The sequence below is a fragment of the Neocloeon triangulifer genome, unplaced genomic scaffold, assembly GCF_031216515.1.
Source record: "Neocloeon triangulifer isolate White Clay Creek 2 clone unplaced genomic scaffold, ASM3121651v1 ptg000006l, whole genome shotgun sequence".
Classification (NCBI taxonomy): domain Eukaryota; kingdom Metazoa; phylum Arthropoda; class Insecta; order Ephemeroptera; family Baetidae; genus Neocloeon; species Neocloeon triangulifer.
Genome location: NW_026775549.1, coordinates 801898 through 820129, shown reverse-complemented (window position 1 = coordinate 820129; position 18232 = coordinate 801898). Strand labels below are relative to the sequence as shown.

The following is an 18232-nucleotide window of genomic DNA, read 5'->3' as shown; positions in this document are numbered from 1 at the left end:
AAAAAGCTTCGGCCGAAGGAGTTCGCATGAAGTTTTGCCTTCTTCCAGTAAGAAGAAGCAGCCCCTCTGACCCCTCTGTGAACCCTCGCGAGAGCAAAAAGCAGACTAAAACATGGACATGATTTGCCTGCCTGGCACCTACCAGAGCAATTACTACTCCGACAAGGACGAACGCATCATCTGGGGCTCTATAAAGTCCAACCCGAAAGGTTTGTTCCGTTCCCTAATCGATTTTGTGCAGATTTTTAAGTTCCATAAAAAATAAGGTAAAAACCAAATAATCTTACAATTATATAAATAATATTAGGGAATACTCACGTCATGCTAATCCCATAACGCCGATGGTCCTTTTAAAAGGAATAAAAATTTGGTTGGTCCATAAGCAAAGGGAATAAATTCATATAATATCTGACCAAACTCAACTTTTTTCCATTTTAGTTAAAAAAAATTGTTTATTGATCTATTGCAAAGGCAATTTTTGCCCATAGCAGGATTTTATTTTAAAATTTGAAAAATAAATCCTTCATCAATCATTTTTCACAATGATATTGAACAAGACCCCCCATAAAAAAAATTAATTTTTAGAATAATATTCCGTTCTTAAAATCCGTCAGCAATAATTTTCACAAATTTTTTTTTGAGATGCGAGAAAGATAAAAAAGTTATAATTCTTTCATTCATTTTCGACTTTATGAACATCCTAAGCATAAAATAAGATTATAATTTTAAGTCTTTTCCTCTCTTGTAAAAACTAAATATAGTGATTTTTTTCTTTTCATAAAAATTTCAGCAAATTATCGCAGCGGCCGAGACTCCTTCTCCGATCTGCCTCTCAAGATTCCATTCTGTACCTCATCACCAAAGATACCAATATATCGTTCCAGTCTTACGGACGATCTTGATTCACTGAGCAACAACAGTAAGATTTCTTTATTTTTTTTTGTAACATTTTATTATTTGCATTTTTGCTGCCTAAAATCAAGTTTGCAATGTGTAAACATATATTTAATTATAAATAATTTTTAGCGTCTTTAATCGGTCTCTCATTAGGATTTATGAATATTTCAGGCCTTGGTTCGAGCGACCGATCTTCCTTTGCGTCCTCTAGTAGACGTTCGTTGTCCGACCGAACCGCCTCTTTGATTGACTTCTTTGTCAGACGCAAAAAGTCTCGTTCGGAGAGTCTCCAGAGTGGCAAGAGAGCGCAGAAGATGCTCAAATATTTTGATGGAATTGATACTTCAAAGAATTTATTTGGCACTAACACTTTTCTTCCAAGCCAATGGATGACCACACAACAATGAAATTGTGTGCTACAGTGGCATATCCGAGCACAGTTTTTCAATCCCCCTAACATTATCATTATTTATTTTGTACAAATAAATTACATATTTATTGTTGAAAACTCCAATGCAGATCAATTTTATTTATCAAACATGCCTGTCGCATATTGTCTGTTAATTAAAAAATACGGGAAAATAATTTAAATGCGTAAGTACATTTTATATATGTACAGGTTAGTTTTGAAAAATTATGTTAAGGCACAATCGTAAAGGCAAGATTTCAAGGTTTGAGCAAATTACTCTAGTCACTTATCTTTCGGGTCGCTTTTTCGCTTTCTGCTCAACTTGATGTGGAACCGGACTTCCTTGCTAGGCGAATCTGCCAAAGGCTGTCTGATGTTGGACTTCATGGGCACTGCGGAAATTGAGGGTGGCGAGTAAAGAATGGTGGAGGTGGACGCTGCTGATGATGCGATTGAGGACGCCACCGAGGTGTTTCGAAGTCTGTCGAGAGCCTCGCTCAGCCACGAGTCAGACTTGGCCGTGTCATTTGACTTCTCGCTGTGGACACTAGAAATTTCTGACTGGAACGAGTCAAACTCCGGGTGCAAGTACGCCCTTTCCAATTGGCACAACAAGTCAGAGACATTCTTCAGATAAGTACTGGCATTCGGGTGCTTGAAAGTGACGCCTTGGAGCTGCTTCAGAGTTTCTTGCATGACAGCAAAGCATTTTTCGGGATCAATTGTAGTTGCTGGAGTGGAATTCGGGCGTCGGAATGGAGCCATGTCAACTAAAATGCTATTCTCAGACGATGAAGAGTCATTTTCGTCCTCACACCATTCCAAGAGACAACCATTTTCTAGCTGATCAGTGGCAGTGGAAACCTGGATATAGATAAATAAGTCCCCGATATGATAAAAAAAAAAAAAAAAAAATATACCTCGCCTTCGCAATCTCTAATAGTGTCCAGAACATCCATAAATTGGTCATTTGTGCACACAGTAGAAAGTCTTCCCTTTCCACGGATTTTTACGCAAGGTTGCAACGCTGATTGGTTTGAACTGCCTCCAGAGTTCACTTTTTGGGCCTGAGTGAACCTCTAAAATAATAATGATAATAATTTAATAAAATTTGATTCTTTTTCTTCTATAAACTTACATATGGTAGGCCTAATTGTTTGCAGCGCTGAGTTGCCTCTTTAACCAAGCAGTGCATTTCATGCAGACCGATGCCAGACGGCGCCGTTGAAGCTTGCTCAAGACTTTTCAACTCCTACAACAGCAAAAAATTGAGATATTCAGAATTTAACATTTATTATTATTTTTTTCTCCTACCTGAATGAAGTTTGAATCATACGAAGGTGCAATACTGATGTCGAGCGGGGCCATAGCAAGCTCCATTCGTCTCTTCTCAGCTTCGATCTCGGCCCTCAAAGCGGCAGCCAATTTTTGCTGATCAGCTCTCATCAGCTCCAGTTCTGCCTCAGCAGCATCCTTCAATAAAAAATTATACATGATTTATTTCAAAATTATTTTTTCAACTACTTTTGATGCTCCAAGTTTTTCCAGCTCTGCCTTCTTGGCCTCCAGTTCCATAAGCGCCTTCTGTTTGGCCGAGGTTAGTTCCATGTTGAGTCTCGCATTTTGGGCCAAGCTCAACTCCATGCGAGCAAACTCGTAGTCCACAAGAGGGGCATTAGTGCCAGTTTCAGACTCATTGAAGTTGTCAAGATTCAAAAGAAGGAACACGTCACCTCCGAGAGCGAGTCTGTCCCGATTTGTGAGGGGCAACTCCTGGGTTACCAAAGTTCCATTGACAAAAGTCTCGCAGCCCTCGCAAGGGGTCAGCCAGAAGGTGCCACATTTCAACTCCAACAAGCTAATTATTCAAAATTATTTAAAAATTATAATATTTACTATCAAAAAAATTACCAGTGGTTTTCGGCCACAAGGGGCGAGTCGAGGATAACATCTGCTGGGGGCTGGACACTGCCGAACACCAATTTCGGCTTGGCCTCGGTGGGCAGCGCGTAATGGAGTGATAAGGAAGGGTCAGAGGTCAACAACATCAACCCTGGCTTATCGCTGGTGGTCACTCCCTTGCGCGCCAATTCGGCAAGTTGGCGAGAGCGGTCAAGATCATAGGCCTTGACCCTGGACTCCCACTCCGAACGCTCCTCCTCCACTTGCCGCAGCTTCTGCCGCACCGAGGACAACTCCATTTGAAGCGCTTGCACCTCACGGCCGGCGCCGCGCTTTTCATACTCTTCGCGAGCTTGCCTCAGTCGATCCATTTCTTCGTGCAGCTGACGCCTTAAAATTTGATTCATTTAATTTAATTGCACCTATGATATTTTTAGTTATTGAATAAAAAAAATAAATTATTTGCTTACATTCAATAAAAAAAATTGATTACGTGGAACTGGAAATTCTATTATTATAATTTTTTAAATCTTTTACGACTAATTTGTTTTATAAACTATTCCATTTTAAGAAACTAAATTGGCCTTAAAATTGTCATTTATTTAATTTAATTGGAATATTTTTTAGAAGATAGATTGAATTCTTAGCTCTAATTAAAAAAAATATGATTCATTTGAGGGGCTTGTCATGAATTTTTACTGAATTTTTATATAATTTGACTAAATTTTTCATTTCAAAAATCCAAAGTTTAATTGTCTTATTCTTGTCATAGAACTATTTGTAATGTATTAATATTTTATTAAATAATTTTAAAGTAATAAAATTTTTTCTTACTGCATTTGTGGGGTGGCGCCCTGTTGAAGCTGAACCTGCGGTCTGTTGACGATGGTCCTGGCTTGGCAGGCGTAGCGCAAAGTGGCCAAAGTCTCTTCGACAAACAACTTGGATGGGCTGACGGTGGCCAGCATCACCGTCCTTGCGCTTCCACCCAAAGAATCCTGCGATCAAAACATTAAAAAAAATAATTATCATCCTTTAGAAATTAGGTCAGCAACGCATAAACAGGCAAAATATTATCGTCCAAAAGGCGAATAATTAAAAATAGCCGCATCAGTCTCATGTGAGGTATGAATAATGGGGATTATAACAATTTAATTCTACGTTTCGTCTTCGCAGCTGTTTGTTTTGCAGTGACGCATCAAATCTGATAATGTAATTGCCGTGAATAAATTAGAAAAAAGATACTGTGCCGTACAGTGTGTGTTTGAAGATTAAGTAATAAGTTTAGTAGTGCGATGCAGACGCCACTGATAAAATTGGCTGATGCGAGACGAGACAAAAATTTTAATAGTGTGCGACAGCTTGGTCGTTCTCTACTCATTTTTCCCAGAGAAGAAATTTCATATTTTCTCTCTTTGTAATAAAATTCAAACGCCAGTGCTTACGTCAACGTTTAATCGCGTAATAGCGGTCGCGATCAAATAAATTTGATAATGGTCCCTATCCTAATAATTGCGCTTGGTCAGCCTTCGGCGGCAATCAAAATGAATACATAATTGGATTCGCAATGACCACTCCACGTATCAACTTTTGTTCTCTATTGTAAGATCAGATTGCTAAACGTAGACTCTATATAAATGTTTGCCATTCTAGCCAGTTGGACGCTGAGAGCAAATAAATAATAACACGTCGCGCACCGATAAATTTCTAATCTAAAAGACTGGCAGGAGCAATAAACTCTCTTGAGCATTGTTCAATTGCACGCGGCTTTTGAGATGCAACAAATCGCAGAAAGGTCTTCCAAGAAACGCGAGAATGCTTTCAAATAAAACCAGCTCACTTTTGACAGTTTAAGAAAGCCAAATTAATTAATTTGCGAATGTTGATAACAAAGGGCATCCTTATCAAAAATTATCTTTTTAATAATATTTGAAGAAAGAAATATCGTCCAACTTGAAGTGGTAAAACGAGAACTTCATGGCACGACCTAAAAAAATACTCTCAATTTGCAGAAAGATTTTCTTCCCAGAAGAAAAGACAAGGACAAAATTTTCTCCTTGACACGAAAAATTACAATTTAAATTACTCTATATTACTATTAGTGTACATTTCTTCAATTATTAAAATTATTTTATCTAGAAAAAATAACTTGTATGATGGGAACGTTAAATTTTTGATCAAACATCGATCTTTGATGATAACTTTCCTTGTTGGAAGCCAACAGGTTTTGAATTTTTTTTTATCTTTGCAGAACCACAGCCTTACAGTTTGACGCGGCGCATACCGGAAAAGTATTATTTTTAAGCACGTAGCAACAGGTTAATGCCTCCTATTTGTTTAAATTTTACTACAAAATATTTTTGAAAGTAGCAAACAAAATAATCATGTGATAATTTCTGAGACAAGCCCTTCCGTTTTGAGAATTGAATTATGAATGACGCAAAAAATTATAGATAAGGTCAATAGCATTGTCTTTTGATAATGGAAATAGCGGATAAGTGTTGAAGCTTGGGAAATTTTTTCCATTGAAGAAAACTTTGTTTTACGACTTAAAAAATTTATCAGAAATGAAAGAGCTATGCAAATTGTTTGAATTCTGATAAGTCCATTAAAAATAAGGAACCCAATGAATAATAGTTTATTTTATAACCCAATTTAATATATATGCGCGTCATTTTTATTCGTATAAATCGGTATAAATAATTAAATATATTCCAGGTGGAAAACTTTAGAAGTAAAAATGAAAATTTTCAACAGTAAAATAGTTTCTGTTATAAGATGATATATTTTTCAATTATGAAAATCGTTAAAAATCCAATTTATTTGTCTTGGAATTTGAAATTTGATCTCGAGCGTGTCATTGAAAAGGACACGTAGGCCCATGCTTAAAGCTAATGAGACGCAATTCGAGCTTCGATCGTGCTCACTCGGAACGACTCGCGCGTCTCGTTGGACTTGTTGGTTCGCTCGCGGAATAAAAGAGGCTTCGGGCGAGGGGAGTGGAGAACATGCTGGCTTGCTTTCGTCCAGTCCTAAACAGAAGCCACTCCGGGAAGAACGCACCGTCGACCCTCCCGAGTGCCAAAAGCAGACTCGCAGCCATGGACCTGATGTACCTGCCCGACACCTACCAGAGCAATTACTACAATTACGAGGAGGAACGCATCCTCTGGGGCCCGAACAAGTCCACCTCGAAAGGTGCGTTCCCTAATCAATTTACGCAGCAATTTTTTTTTTTAAGTTCCGACAATAAGGTGAAGCGGAACAACGATCAATCGCACAATCATTATTGATTTTTTTTCTTCTGAATTTGCTTGATATTCAGATTTTTTTTAAATATCCGATGAATGCCAAATCCTTCACAAATCAATAGTCAACTGTTCAGTTTGACCTTCGACATCCAACGAGACCTTCGTAGAACAAAAAAGATTGGAAACGAATTTCTCTCGCCTCAACAGAGTGAAGGAGTAATTAGACTCTCCGTATGTTTACATTTTGCGAAACGCACGCTGTCAAGATTGCGCAAAGAAACAGCTACGTGCGCCCACGCAGGTCGCCGCTCTGTTTTCGTCTCTAGTTAGCAACGCTCCATCGGAGAAAGCCTTTTTTCTCGGTCGGTTGAGAATAAATGTGAGTGGTTAAATTTCAAGCATCCGCTGCAGATCACATGAGAGACGCGAGGTTTTTATCCAAATAGGTTCGGCGCATCACGTGCATTGTAAAAAATTGCGGTCGTAAGGAAAATGCTAAACTTGTGCTGAAGAGTAAAATAAATTTTATGACTTTGTTTTTTAGAGAAACTTTGTTAGTGCACGAGCAATAATCGGGAAACCCCTAAACCACACGAAGCATCCTGCAGCGAGCAAATGACACGCATATTTTTAATTTATCTTGTACAGTGAGCAAACGACCTTTATAAACCCTGAAAGTGACGTTGAGGTCAGAGGCAAAAATTAGAAAGCGGCGGACCTCGCCTAGTTCTAGTCAAAAATATTTTGGTTGGACTTTTCGTTTCGTTACTCCCAAGGCTACGCACACATAATTATTACCAAACATTTATCACTCTCATGCCAAACACATCATAGTATCGTCGCATGGCGCGCGGCAACAGGATGATAAGCGCGTTACTTTATGTGGCAATTTGAGTCGTTATTTATTTTTTATTGTCCGTCATCCTTGCGACTGCGGACGTTCACTTTTTCTCAGCGAGTGAAAAATATCAAAAATTCTTTTCCTTTGACTTTCAAAAAGAAAGTTTTCCCCTGACAAAGATTCATTCGTTGATTTTTATTTTGAAAATTATCATGATCAACCAGACGAGTAGATGTTTTCTCTGATAACAAACAGGGACCTCGGTCCAATTTTTGTGGGTCGAAAAAATACAAACAATTTGGGATAAATAAATCTTAGTACTTAGTTCGGAACTTATGAAGTATTTTTCTAGCAAATATTTATAAAATTACAAAAATTATCTTATTTCTTTTGCTAGAAATCGCTAATTTTTGTTAAAATTGCTTGTTACAGTGGCCGAGAAACCGAGGCACCGACAATCGTCAGGCTCGAAAGACCACAAAGACTGTCCGATGTGCAAAGCGAATCGGCGCCGTCAACTCAACAACTACATTCGCTCAAAGTCGAGGCAGGATAGCGAAAGTACGATCGAAGAAGAGGAGGAAGAACCCCAAGAACAGCAAAAGTGAAAAATTTTCGATCGCGAAAATCATGGACTGGAGAGATTGGGTGCAAAACACGTGAAGAGATCGTTGGTTGCGCCCGAGATAAGACTAAAAAATGTTAATCGCTGATAAGCGCTCCTCCTTTTTGTACAAATAATTCGCAGTTCGCACTTAACACTTTGCCCTGTAGACCTGAGAGACAGGAGAGTTGACTCCTGAGGAGTATTAGCACTTTTTAAAACTGATTTTGATTTTTTAAATTTTGGTTTAATGAATATTTTATTAAGTTTAAGGTTTCTATATTTTTGTCAAACGTGGATAAAAACTAATGGAAAAAAGATAAGGCCAATGTACGGCAAAGTCTGATTAAAAGATTAAAAAACTAACTACTTCAAATAGAGAAAAATAAATTTCTACAAAGTTATTTCTATTTTCTGGAAAAAATGCATTTTATTTATTTAACCCTTGGCTCGAAGAAATTCATTTGTAAATTTTAATTGTCTTTTGTATTAAAGACAAAGCATTTTAGTCACAGGCGATCGCCTTCACAGTTCAGTGAATCATGCTATTTTTATTTAGCGAGTGACTCTCGGCCATCGGTGCATGTATCTGCAGCCTATTCTTGGCACATTGCATGGGAAACCGCTCTGGGGCCCCAATGGTGCACTCGAGTCGCCTTGTCGGCGAACACGGCAGGCGCAGTGAGAGATACCGCAGCGCGCATGACGTTCATTTTGCACTTGGGCCAAAGTTTCTAAAACTACGAGGCACAGTGACGGGTGAAAACAAACCGTTAAAAAGGCGAGCACCGAGTCTCTGATAAGATTTTTCGAGATGAAGCCGAAGATAAGCAAAAAGGACGAGCTGCGCAATAACAATAGCGGTAAAATTATTAATAATCAACCTTGTCAGCGCAAAACTAAAAAAAAAATCAATTTTGCTAAACATGATTTTAGGCTCGTGTTGTTCCTGCAAGGGAAGTTCGTCCACTGGTACTGTTGAGAGCTGCGTCAACAGATTTTGCAAAAATTCAAACTGCAAATGTGGCAGGTCGTGCAGGTGTGGCCAAGTTGTATTCAAGGTGGCCATGGGCTCTCCCTTTTCCCTTGATTTTCACTAATTGGCGACCCACAAAGTTCAATCGGATCTCTGCTTTTTTGGCAATAGCTTTGTAAAATAATTGTTGACATAATAAACAGATTTGAATTTACTAACTAAAGTTTTTGTTATTACGCAACTGGCACCCTCATGTTGTTATGGGTCAATAAAAATAAAAATAAATTGTTCTGGAAACTTACGCTCAAGATCCAGGTCAGCATGGAGTCTCGATATGGGACAAACGTCTTTTTTGCTTTGTCGGCCAAAGCGTTGATGACCTTGCCCAGAGTCAAGAGGGACGTGTTTATCCTCACTCCTTCCTGTAATCAATTTGAAAAAAAAAATCAATATCACAAATAATATTATATAATATTAAAATTCTAAACAGCTGCAAAATTGATCAGTATGCATACTCTGAGTCTGTCTCCTGTGGCGCAGGTGTTCACCAGTCGCTCACTTCCAGCCAGGTCAACCAGGTGCACTTTGCTTCTTTTGGGGCCCTGAGTCAGTGTAATGGTGAAAATGCTGTGCGACCTGGAGCTCTTGTCATTCATAGCAGAGGCGGCAGTGGCCCTTCTGCTGATACCGAGGCGCAGCCATCCCTAACGATAAAAGAAAATAGTTCCAACTTTTCACTTCAATAAATAAAAATTGTACTTGAAGACTTTCGAAACTGCTGACGCTCTGCACGGTCAGGTTCTCTACATACGGCCCATACTGAGGATGTTCTCGCACCCTGAGGGTTGGTTTGGCTTGTCGCAGTCCAGCGTCATCACTCAGAAGGTCACGGATTTTCTCGTTGTAGATTTCAAAGTATGACACTTCGATGGATACATTCATTTTACCTCTGTTGATTTTCTCAAACAGGGAAAATCCAAATCGAGGTATGATTCCGGCTTCTCGACTAACTTTGCAGCCACTAACAACCTCGGCACCCATCATGCTGAGAGGCAAAGTTTTTGAATTCCTTAATATAATCAAAATATTTTTAAATCTACCTGTAGGTTTTGCCAGAACCTGTCTGCCCGTAGGAAAACAAGCAAGCATTGTAGCCTTCCAAGGCTTTTGTGAGCAAAGGGTGCACCAGATCCCTGAAGACCTCCATCTGCGTTGAATCAGGTCCGAAGCAGTGCTCATATTGGAAACTGAGGGAAGAACCGTCGGCTCCGTCTATCGTCACAAGTCCATCTTGACCAGTCTTGATTGTGCTGCCTTCAGTTCGCTCTCTATAATTTTTATTTATATTAAATGCTCGATTCTAAATATTTTGTATTACTTGGAGTTTAAAGGGCGGACCCTGACGGCCACTGTAACATTACACTCTTCCTCTGTCTCAGTCATGGAAGCGTGAAGACTTTGGTTGGCGGTTCTTTTGGGAATCGGAGTGTCTGGATGCTTCGTTGACGTGGGAGTGTTGAAAAACTTCCTCTTTTGGCTAACAGAATTTGATCTCACTAAGTCTGGTGTTTTGAAAGCAGAACTTGGCGTGGCTAAATTTTTGCTGCTTCCAACTGGTGTTGAAGAATCTGTAGCTATATGAATTTAAATTAGATTAAGAGAAATTTTTCAACGGTGTTTGGAGTATTTTGATATTACAATCATACATACTTGAACTGTAAACTTGTGTTTTCTTTTGGTGAAACGTCGATGAACTTGACTTGTGCTGCGACACAGTTATTTTCGGGGTGGCAAACCCATCTTTTCTGCCTGGAGTGACAGCAGTTTTCATCTCGATTGTGATTTTGGCTGAAGACGAATTTAAAGAAGAGTTGCTTTTCTCAGTTGGAGTAGGTCTTGATGAGCTGAAATTTTTCTGCTATTAATGTTTTGCATAGTTTTGGTACGGTACTTTTAAAAAGTGCTAAAAATGTTCCTATCATAAATTTATAAGCACATTTGGGTGGTGTGTTTAAATAATTATAAAATCTCTTATTTTTACCTCGATGTGCCGGCTGCATGATGTGTTTTATTCTCCTTATTGTATCTGTTTGGCACAACAATGTCTCTCATGATGTGCTAAAATTATAGAAATTTTTAAATAAAAATAATTTAAATTGAAAACTTCATCTCTTATAAGCTGAAACAGAATGGATTTAAAACAGGCGCTGTAGGCATTGAAAAACCAGGCGTGGAATATGACACAAAATGCGGATGCATTATCTTTTAGATGTTTTGAATGATTTATCAAAGAAAAGTTCCTCGCGAACGAAATTCCTTGCATACCTTAGATTAATGCACACTTTTCAGATGATATTTGTCAAGAATTATCCAAGTGAATCCAAGAAAAAAACGTGTTTTCAGATGATCATTTCTGTTTTCCACTCGATTTCGCGTGTTTTTTATTTTTGACCGTTGCGGCGGAGAGTTGTCTTTCCTCTGTAGGGGCGGGGCTTCGGGGCAGCCAATCAAAAAAATGTAATCATTCCTTTCTTGGCGGGTTAATTTGCTGAACAGCAGGTAAAGTAAATAAAGAATAATATAAGCAAAGCAGAAGGCTACACAAAAAATACAGATATACAAAAGTTTAATAGTCATACAATACAGGACACTTGAAGGAAGCTCAAGGAAGCTGTGCGACAGGCATTAAAGCTGTCAACAATTTCGGGATCAAGTTTATCGTAGCCTACTAAGCAAAATGAGTAACCAGGAAGTTTCCCAGAGCAAAACCAGTGGGGATGTCACTGATGATGGTACAAGCATAATATAATTAAATACAGAATTCATTTTCTTTCATAATGACATTTTTTTATATACACAACTTTTCTTTCTTTTTCAGAGGCTTACTACAACCAATTATACGAAAGAGCTCAATACAGGAAGTCAAAATCTGCAAAGTGTGCCAAAAAATTGGAGCAGATGCAAGAATCTAAGATAAACAGAGTGGTAAGGATTAAACATTTTGGCTACTGGTCGCACGATTATTAATAACATGATGAGCATTATGAAAATCATTTTATTTACATTTTATTTTATCTTTTCTAGAAATCTGCAAAAGTTGTTCTCCCTTGGCATCATTATGCAAGCAAGCACAACCAGAAATTGGAGAGCAGGCTCAAATCTTATCACATCATATCGGATTGCGAGGACTTCTTCAGAAACGTTCAAGTGCCTATTTCAGATCTCAAGGACTTAAATGTTGAGCTCAGGGTAAAAAAATCTTAATTTGAATAGTGCACCTTCATTCATATAATTTTTTGGTGAGTTTAGGTCCAACGTCTTGTGCGAAAAGTCGAGGAAATCAAAGAAGTTCAAAACCAACTTGTGCGCCAAAAGGATAATGATCTTTACAAAATTCTTAACCCAGTTTAATAACAAAATATTTTATATGCTTAAATCTGTATTTATTAGCTTTAAGATTGCAGTTCTTGGTCCATTACAAAGATAAAAAAAAAATGTGCGGAGGAACTATTACAGTCCACAAATTATAAAGAGTATTTTTAACATTGAAATAAACTAAATTTGCACAATCAGCACAATATCTGCGCTTTAACAAAAATATCACCTATTGGTATTGCCACCAGCCGTCCAACCACGCCAGAGGGACGCAATGCTGGCAGCCGCACTAGTCACAAGTCCACCAGCTACGCTGGTGCCAACTGCACTGCCCTGAGCAGAAACCAAAGCCCTGCCATCAGTCGAACTGCGGCCGACAAGGGCGCCAGCGCCACTTTCTTGGTACGGCAGTGAAGGAACCTGAGCGATTTCGTAGTTACAAATCCAAATTTACCCAAAAACTTTAACAATTACCGATTCCCATTCGCCTGGCAGGTAATCTTCCTCTTCACCGTCTGAACAAGTTTCTTCTTCGTCTCCGTCAAATGCCTCTAAATCTCGAATCAACTGTTCCTCCAAGGATCGAACAAGATCTGTGTCAACTTCAACTGGACCTTGCCTTAAATTTTTAAACTTTCAGTTTATGTTAAGTTGAGCATGGCAAGCAACATACCTTCCAAGGTCGCTGACGTCTTTGTTAAACAACTGAAGCAAATTGTGAAGGGTCCTTGTAGGATGTAATACAGAAGGAGAAATATTCTGCGAAAAACATAAGTGAAGAACGTTTGCGTTCAGCCTTGCAACACGTCTAGCAAACTGCTGGTCCGTCATCTCATGCTGACAAAAATCACTAAAAAAATATGGTACTTTTAAAATTATGTATTAAAATCTCTATTTCAAAGCTTTAACCATTCATCAAAATCTCCACTGAAAATTTATAACCCTCAGATGAAGATCAAATTTAGTAAAATATATATCAACCTGTAGTACTGCTTTCTAGGTAGTCGGACGTCCAAATAAAAGGCAAGAACGTTGACTAGCTGAGCAGTGTAGGTGAGTGCTGCTGATATAGTGTAGGCTGGGTTGAGCTCAACTTTGTCGGCTGAAACTCCTGCGCCCGGCACACCATCTTTATTTGCAGCAACTTCAACAAATAGAGATATAGATACAAAATAGATATTAAAAATTCTGAGATAATTACCCCACATGCTGTAAGCTGAATAATCGCCAGAAATGGGCAGGGTTGGTGCCACGATGCAGTGGTGCAACTCTCCAGAGCAATCACTGGACACCCATTGACCTCTAACAAAGGTCATTTGCGAAGCTTCAGCTATTGCACTTGTGACCGAATCCTCTAGACCGTCAGAATATTCACTGTGAAATTTTTTTTTTAATGATTTATTTTTACTATTTTTATTAAAATAAAATTACCTTCTCGAAGGCGGAATGACTTCAGTAATGGGAAAAATGTATTTGAGCAACTGCTCTGATCTTCTCAAGACAACAACTTTCAGTTTCTGCTGTATGGCCACCAGTTGATTTCGGTGGACATCCACTTTTTCATTTGACTGGCGAGCAATCGTCTCCAGTCGAGCAACTCTTTCCTGGTACTTGGGGAGCCGCTCGGAACGTTGCCTATTAACTTCATTTAAATTCCGTGCTAATGCTCTATCTAGGAAATAAGAAGTGCTCGTTTTGATAAATTAAGTATATACAAAATATTTTTTTATTCACTTTTAGTAATGTTTTCCTTGCATTGAGAAGAGATTTTCCTCAGCAAATTTATTCGATCCTTACACGCATCTATGTCATTTTTCTGAGAAAAAAAAACATAATTTTATTGTTCTTATTTATCAAATTGATTTTGCTCGCCAGTTTTTCAGCCTTCTCTCTCTTTCGAAGAATGATTTCACAGCTCTCTTGAACCTCCGTCCTCAGTCTTTTCTTTCTTTGCAGCTGAATTTTCATTTCAGAAAACCTTTAACAGAAAATTTTCTTGGTAAAAATCTCATTCTCAAGGAATAACATGTATGAAAAAAAAATCCTGATCTATTAAAATAAATTATTTCAATTAAAATATTAATAATCGTTTCATATTTAACGTGTGCGTTGGGGAACCCTTGCTCATTGGTCAATTTGTTGTGCAATTAGCAAGCAAGGCCACGTGAGCACCACTTAATAAAAAGAGAGGTCGTCGACTCACTCTTGGACAAAGTTACTGGGTTCAAGTGCAGGCTGGCGATCGCAAATTTGGCAACGAGACCCTCGCACCCTGGCCGTCTCCAGAAGGACACATTTCGCGCACCACATACTGAGCTACTGCTGTTATTGTACTTATGCACTTCTTCTCGAGCTGAATCAGCCAAACTGCGCACCATCCGCGCACTGCATTTCACAACAGCCGGGTATTTTTGGCTTGCACACACCCTCTCACAGCAACAAATAAATATATATAAATACTCGCACCTATTCTCAACTAACTTGACATGATAGGCGTTTTGCCAAAAGATTAACAATTAAAAATAAGTAAAATAGAAACAAGAGAACACATGGGAAAAATGGAATTATTTTTAAAAGTTTTAGGCGTGTATAATTTTATAATGCAGAATCAATTGGAAACTTTTAATTTTGACTTTGAACCTCAACCAACCATTACGCAGCAATTTTTATTTGTGAATATCAAGATTACAAACTGAAATAAAAGTCGCGTTCATTTTTCTACTAGCGCTGGTTGTGTGATTAAAATAAGCAGCTTGGTTCGAGTCTTGCGATTAGAAAGACGTTTTGCCTCCCAACATCTAGGACAACAGGGAAATTTTTAAATCGGCAGATGATTTGAAACACAGGATCCGGTTAGGTTTGCCCATGAGTTGACCCACCTGTGGCAAAAGTTGTCAAGCGAGTATTCAATAATGAGAGCGCAGAGCATCAATTTGATTGATATTCGCTTTTTTCATAAAGTGCGTGTGTGAGATACCTTGGCGGAAAATAAACAATTTATGCAAATTTAATTGCGATTAGAATAATGAGTTTTTTTTTTGGTCGGAATTTAAGTGCTGATTACAATTTAAACGGAAGCAGCAGAAGAACAATAGCTGACCGAAGGAGCGACAATAAATCAAGTCACGGTCGCCGGCGCTGCTATCCGAGTCTCGGTCACAGTGTTGCTGGGGCATTTGGGAGAGATGGAGGCCAACTCAGCCACATTCTACGCATCGCTCATCGTCATCTTCCTCTTCGCAGTCGACTTGGCCAAAAATGACAAGATCCAATTCATCAAGCCTGCCGCAGCCGCCACCATCAGGAGCCGTGTTGGTCGCCAAGGCCTTGAAGGACCTGGCCATGAGTGCTCCATCCCCCTCAACCAAACTGTCTGGTTCCTGAGAACTGGCCAGTGCGAGACGCTGCTTGCAAAGGGTGATTTAAAAAATGATCTCATTTCAATTTGACGGTGTCACTTTTTTGAAGAGTCAATTATTTTAAGTTTTTTATTTTTAAAACTAATGAATTTTTTGTTTAAAAATCATCTTCTCGGAGGGAGCAATTTTGGAAATGACTTGGCGACATAGGCTACGAAACCAGAAAAAGAAAAACAAGCATGATAACGCGGCCAAGTAGATTATTCAAGTTCCATGAAAATATTTTGTTAATAGACTCCTGATGGGAATTTTGAATGCTCTGCAGATTATAATAAAAAATAATTTCAAGGCGTACAAAAGGAAATGGAAGATTTTAAATAAAAAATTTCAGGTCCGTGCGAATCAGGCGAATGGTTGGTTATGAGTTCGGACAGGCTGAAACCCGTGTGCAAAAAATACGAGTGCAAATTCCCGTCGGTGCACTTCAACGGCACGTGCGTCCAGTACAAGGACAGGTCCAGGTGTCCGGGAGGAATGCATGTCAGTATCACAGAGACTGGCGAAGGGGTTTGCGACTGTCAACCAGCACACGTTTACTGGAGACCCAACCCCAGCGACAAGGTATAGAATAAAAAAAATCAAGGTTGAAGGGAAAAAGTAAAAGCAAAATTTTTATCAAACGAGGAAAAAGTCATAGGGATTTGGTAAAGTTTTATAAATCACTATCAACTTATCTGCTCTCATATTTTTTACAAGTTAACCTCGGCCTGACCTCTTAAGAAATGATCAATCATATTAATTTGAAAATATTCTTGTTGATAACTCCGGGGCTTGGACTAAAAGCTGAGGAATCAACTAACATTCCTTTTTTTTATTAAGAAAAATAAAACAGTTGCTTTAAATTTTTAGGAGCAATGCTACCCATTATTCCGTCGCGGCCCTTGTGACAAGAATGAATACCTCGTCTTCTCGAAACGCACCCAAAAGGTCAAGTGCACGAGAAACCCGTGTCCAGACGGACAGGTCAAGCCCAAAAGGAGCCCCGAATGCATTCCCCTCGACACAACCGGCGGCCCCTGCAACGACATCCAGGAGGGCACTGTCCTCACTGTCAATGAAACCACCATGGAGCTCAACTGCGCCCAGCCTGTGAGGGTGTACAACATCATAGAGGCACCCCTGCTCAACTGTTCGCCGGGGTCACGCAGAGACGCTAATGGAAAATGCAGGAAGGCAATTGGTTGATGGCAAATGACAGCTCATTAATAATTGTAAAATTAAGCGCGACATTAAAATATAGATTTCTCTCTTAAAATCCCCATAATTGTAAATTTTTGTAATTTTAAATAAAAAATTTTTAGAAAGAAAAAAATATTTACAATTATACTATTTTCAATGTTATAAAATTACCCCAAGCAATAATTAAAATCGTAGCATGATTATGTTTGATTAAATGTTTCTATAAATAAGAAAATAAAAAATTTCACCATATTGAAGCTACCAAATTTATTACCGTTGAAATTTTAAATTAATAAAATAAAATTTGTATCAATTTTTGCATTATTATAGTTTACTTTACCAAAATCATTTTCAAGTAATCATAATTAATCAATCAATATTTACAAAAAAAATGTTTTTATTTTATAAAGAACGCCCCTGATCATTGTTCATCTATGAGTCATGTATTTAACTGGAATCGCTGAAATTCTTATCATATATAAACACGTTTAAAGTTTTCTGTGAATTCTATTTCTTATAAAAATAGAACGCAATATTTTAGACATTAAAAGATGAAACTCGTTACTCGTTAGGATACAAAAGGATTGTGATTGTTCTGACTTGTTAGGAGAAGAATAAAAATATGTAATTGATATGGGAAAACGTCAAAAGTCCCATAATTAAGACGCTAATTTCATTTCTTTATAGAAATATCTAAAAAGAAAATAAACTATAAATCGAGTTTTAACGTAAAGAAATTAATTGGCTTAAATATTTATTAAAAGACAATAACACATAATATAATGAAGACGTCACTAAAAACTGCTAATAAGTTAATAACAAATAAATATTTTTTTTATTACACTTTCAAATTTTCCTACCGATGAGAAAAATACGAAGTTTTAATGTTAATTCTGGGAATTTAAAACAAGCGAGAAGTAAAGTGTCTTGGGTAATCATTGCAGGTATGTAATTACTAATAAAATTGCACTTTACCTGTCCACCATGGGCGCAGTCGAACGGACAAAGTCTCCGCTCCTGACGCAGTCCCTGCAGTAGAATTTGCAGCGGGATTTTTTACACAATGGACATTTCTGGTAATTAGTCGAAATCCTGCAGGTGTAGTCGTCCGTCGACGAGGATAAATGGAAGTCTATGGGTGCTGAAGAACTCTCACACGAACTGTAAGTCGCCATTCCTGTTTTGTTATGGCAAAATTACAGCTGCAGTGACTCAGGAAGAGCTGCCAACTTAACCATATCCAGTGCCAGTCAAGTCAAAATCTCCTCTCAAAAGCAAGATTAAAAAATCTGTTCAACTTTCCTTTTATAAAAATTCAACAATAATATAAATAAAAATTAACAGAAGTTAATAGCTTATGAAAATAAATAGCTGCTCTA

The 18232-nt window shown here is 38.2% G+C and overlaps 6 protein-coding genes across 6 annotated transcripts; 4 read left to right on the top strand and 2 right to left on the bottom strand.

Moving 5' to 3' along the window:
- Nucleotides 1-15: 15 nt before the first annotated feature.
- LOC132194489 (uncharacterized) lies at nucleotides 16-1406 on the top strand. The gene is made up of 3 exons (XM_059615794.1): nucleotides 16-209; nucleotides 791-919; nucleotides 1069-1406. The coding sequence occupies exons 1-3, from the start codon at nucleotides 113-115 to the stop codon at nucleotides 1302-1304; spliced, it is 462 nt and encodes a 153-aa protein (XP_059471777.1). The 5' UTR covers nucleotides 16-112; the 3' UTR covers nucleotides 1305-1406.
- Nucleotides 962-11367, bottom strand: LOC132194486 (kinesin-like protein KIF14). Its single transcript, XM_059615791.1, has 15 exons — nucleotides 11206-11367; nucleotides 10922-10998; nucleotides 10591-10784; nucleotides 10259-10514; nucleotides 9981-10208; nucleotides 9640-9925; nucleotides 9396-9584; nucleotides 9183-9302; nucleotides 4043-4206; nucleotides 3218-3598; nucleotides 2831-3164; nucleotides 2621-2779; nucleotides 2445-2558; nucleotides 2227-2385; nucleotides 962-2170 (listed from the first exon to the last, which is right to left on the bottom strand). Exons 2-15 carry the CDS (start codon nucleotides 10990-10992, stop codon nucleotides 1589-1591), a joined length of 3237 nt encoding a protein of 1078 aa, XP_059471774.1. The 5' UTR covers nucleotides 10993-10998; nucleotides 11206-11367; the 3' UTR covers nucleotides 962-1588.
- Nucleotides 6190-9098, top strand: LOC132194491 (uncharacterized). The gene is made up of 3 exons (XM_059615796.1): nucleotides 6190-6406; nucleotides 7733-8767; nucleotides 8841-9098. The coding sequence occupies exons 1-2, from the start codon at nucleotides 6217-6219 to the stop codon at nucleotides 7906-7908; spliced, it is 366 nt and encodes a 121-aa protein (XP_059471779.1). The 5' UTR covers nucleotides 6190-6216; the 3' UTR covers nucleotides 7909-8767; nucleotides 8841-9098.
- A 62-nt stretch (nucleotides 11368-11429) lies between the features above and the next one.
- Nucleotides 11430-12470, top strand: LOC132194490 (uncharacterized). Its single transcript, XM_059615795.1, has 4 exons — nucleotides 11430-11672; nucleotides 11759-11865; nucleotides 11965-12129; nucleotides 12190-12470. Exons 1-4 carry the CDS (start codon nucleotides 11618-11620, stop codon nucleotides 12289-12291), a joined length of 429 nt encoding a protein of 142 aa, XP_059471778.1. The 5' UTR covers nucleotides 11430-11617; the 3' UTR covers nucleotides 12292-12470.
- On the bottom strand, nucleotides 12297-18057 carry LOC132194487 (beclin 1-associated autophagy-related key regulator). The gene is made up of 9 exons (XM_059615792.1): nucleotides 17829-18057; nucleotides 14128-14233; nucleotides 13990-14071; nucleotides 13687-13927; nucleotides 13457-13629; nucleotides 13237-13399; nucleotides 12929-13105; nucleotides 12730-12874; nucleotides 12297-12675 (listed from the first exon to the last, which is right to left on the bottom strand). Exons 1-9 carry the CDS (start codon nucleotides 18026-18028, stop codon nucleotides 12481-12483), a joined length of 1482 nt encoding a protein of 493 aa, XP_059471775.1. The 5' UTR covers nucleotides 18029-18057; the 3' UTR covers nucleotides 12297-12480.
- On the top strand, nucleotides 15308-16988 carry LOC132194488 (uncharacterized). The gene is made up of 3 exons (XM_059615793.1): nucleotides 15308-15672; nucleotides 16006-16235; nucleotides 16524-16988. The coding sequence occupies exons 1-3, from the start codon at nucleotides 15441-15443 to the stop codon at nucleotides 16857-16859; spliced, it is 798 nt and encodes a 265-aa protein (XP_059471776.1). The 5' UTR covers nucleotides 15308-15440; the 3' UTR covers nucleotides 16860-16988.
- Nucleotides 18058-18232: the final 175 nt, after the last annotated feature.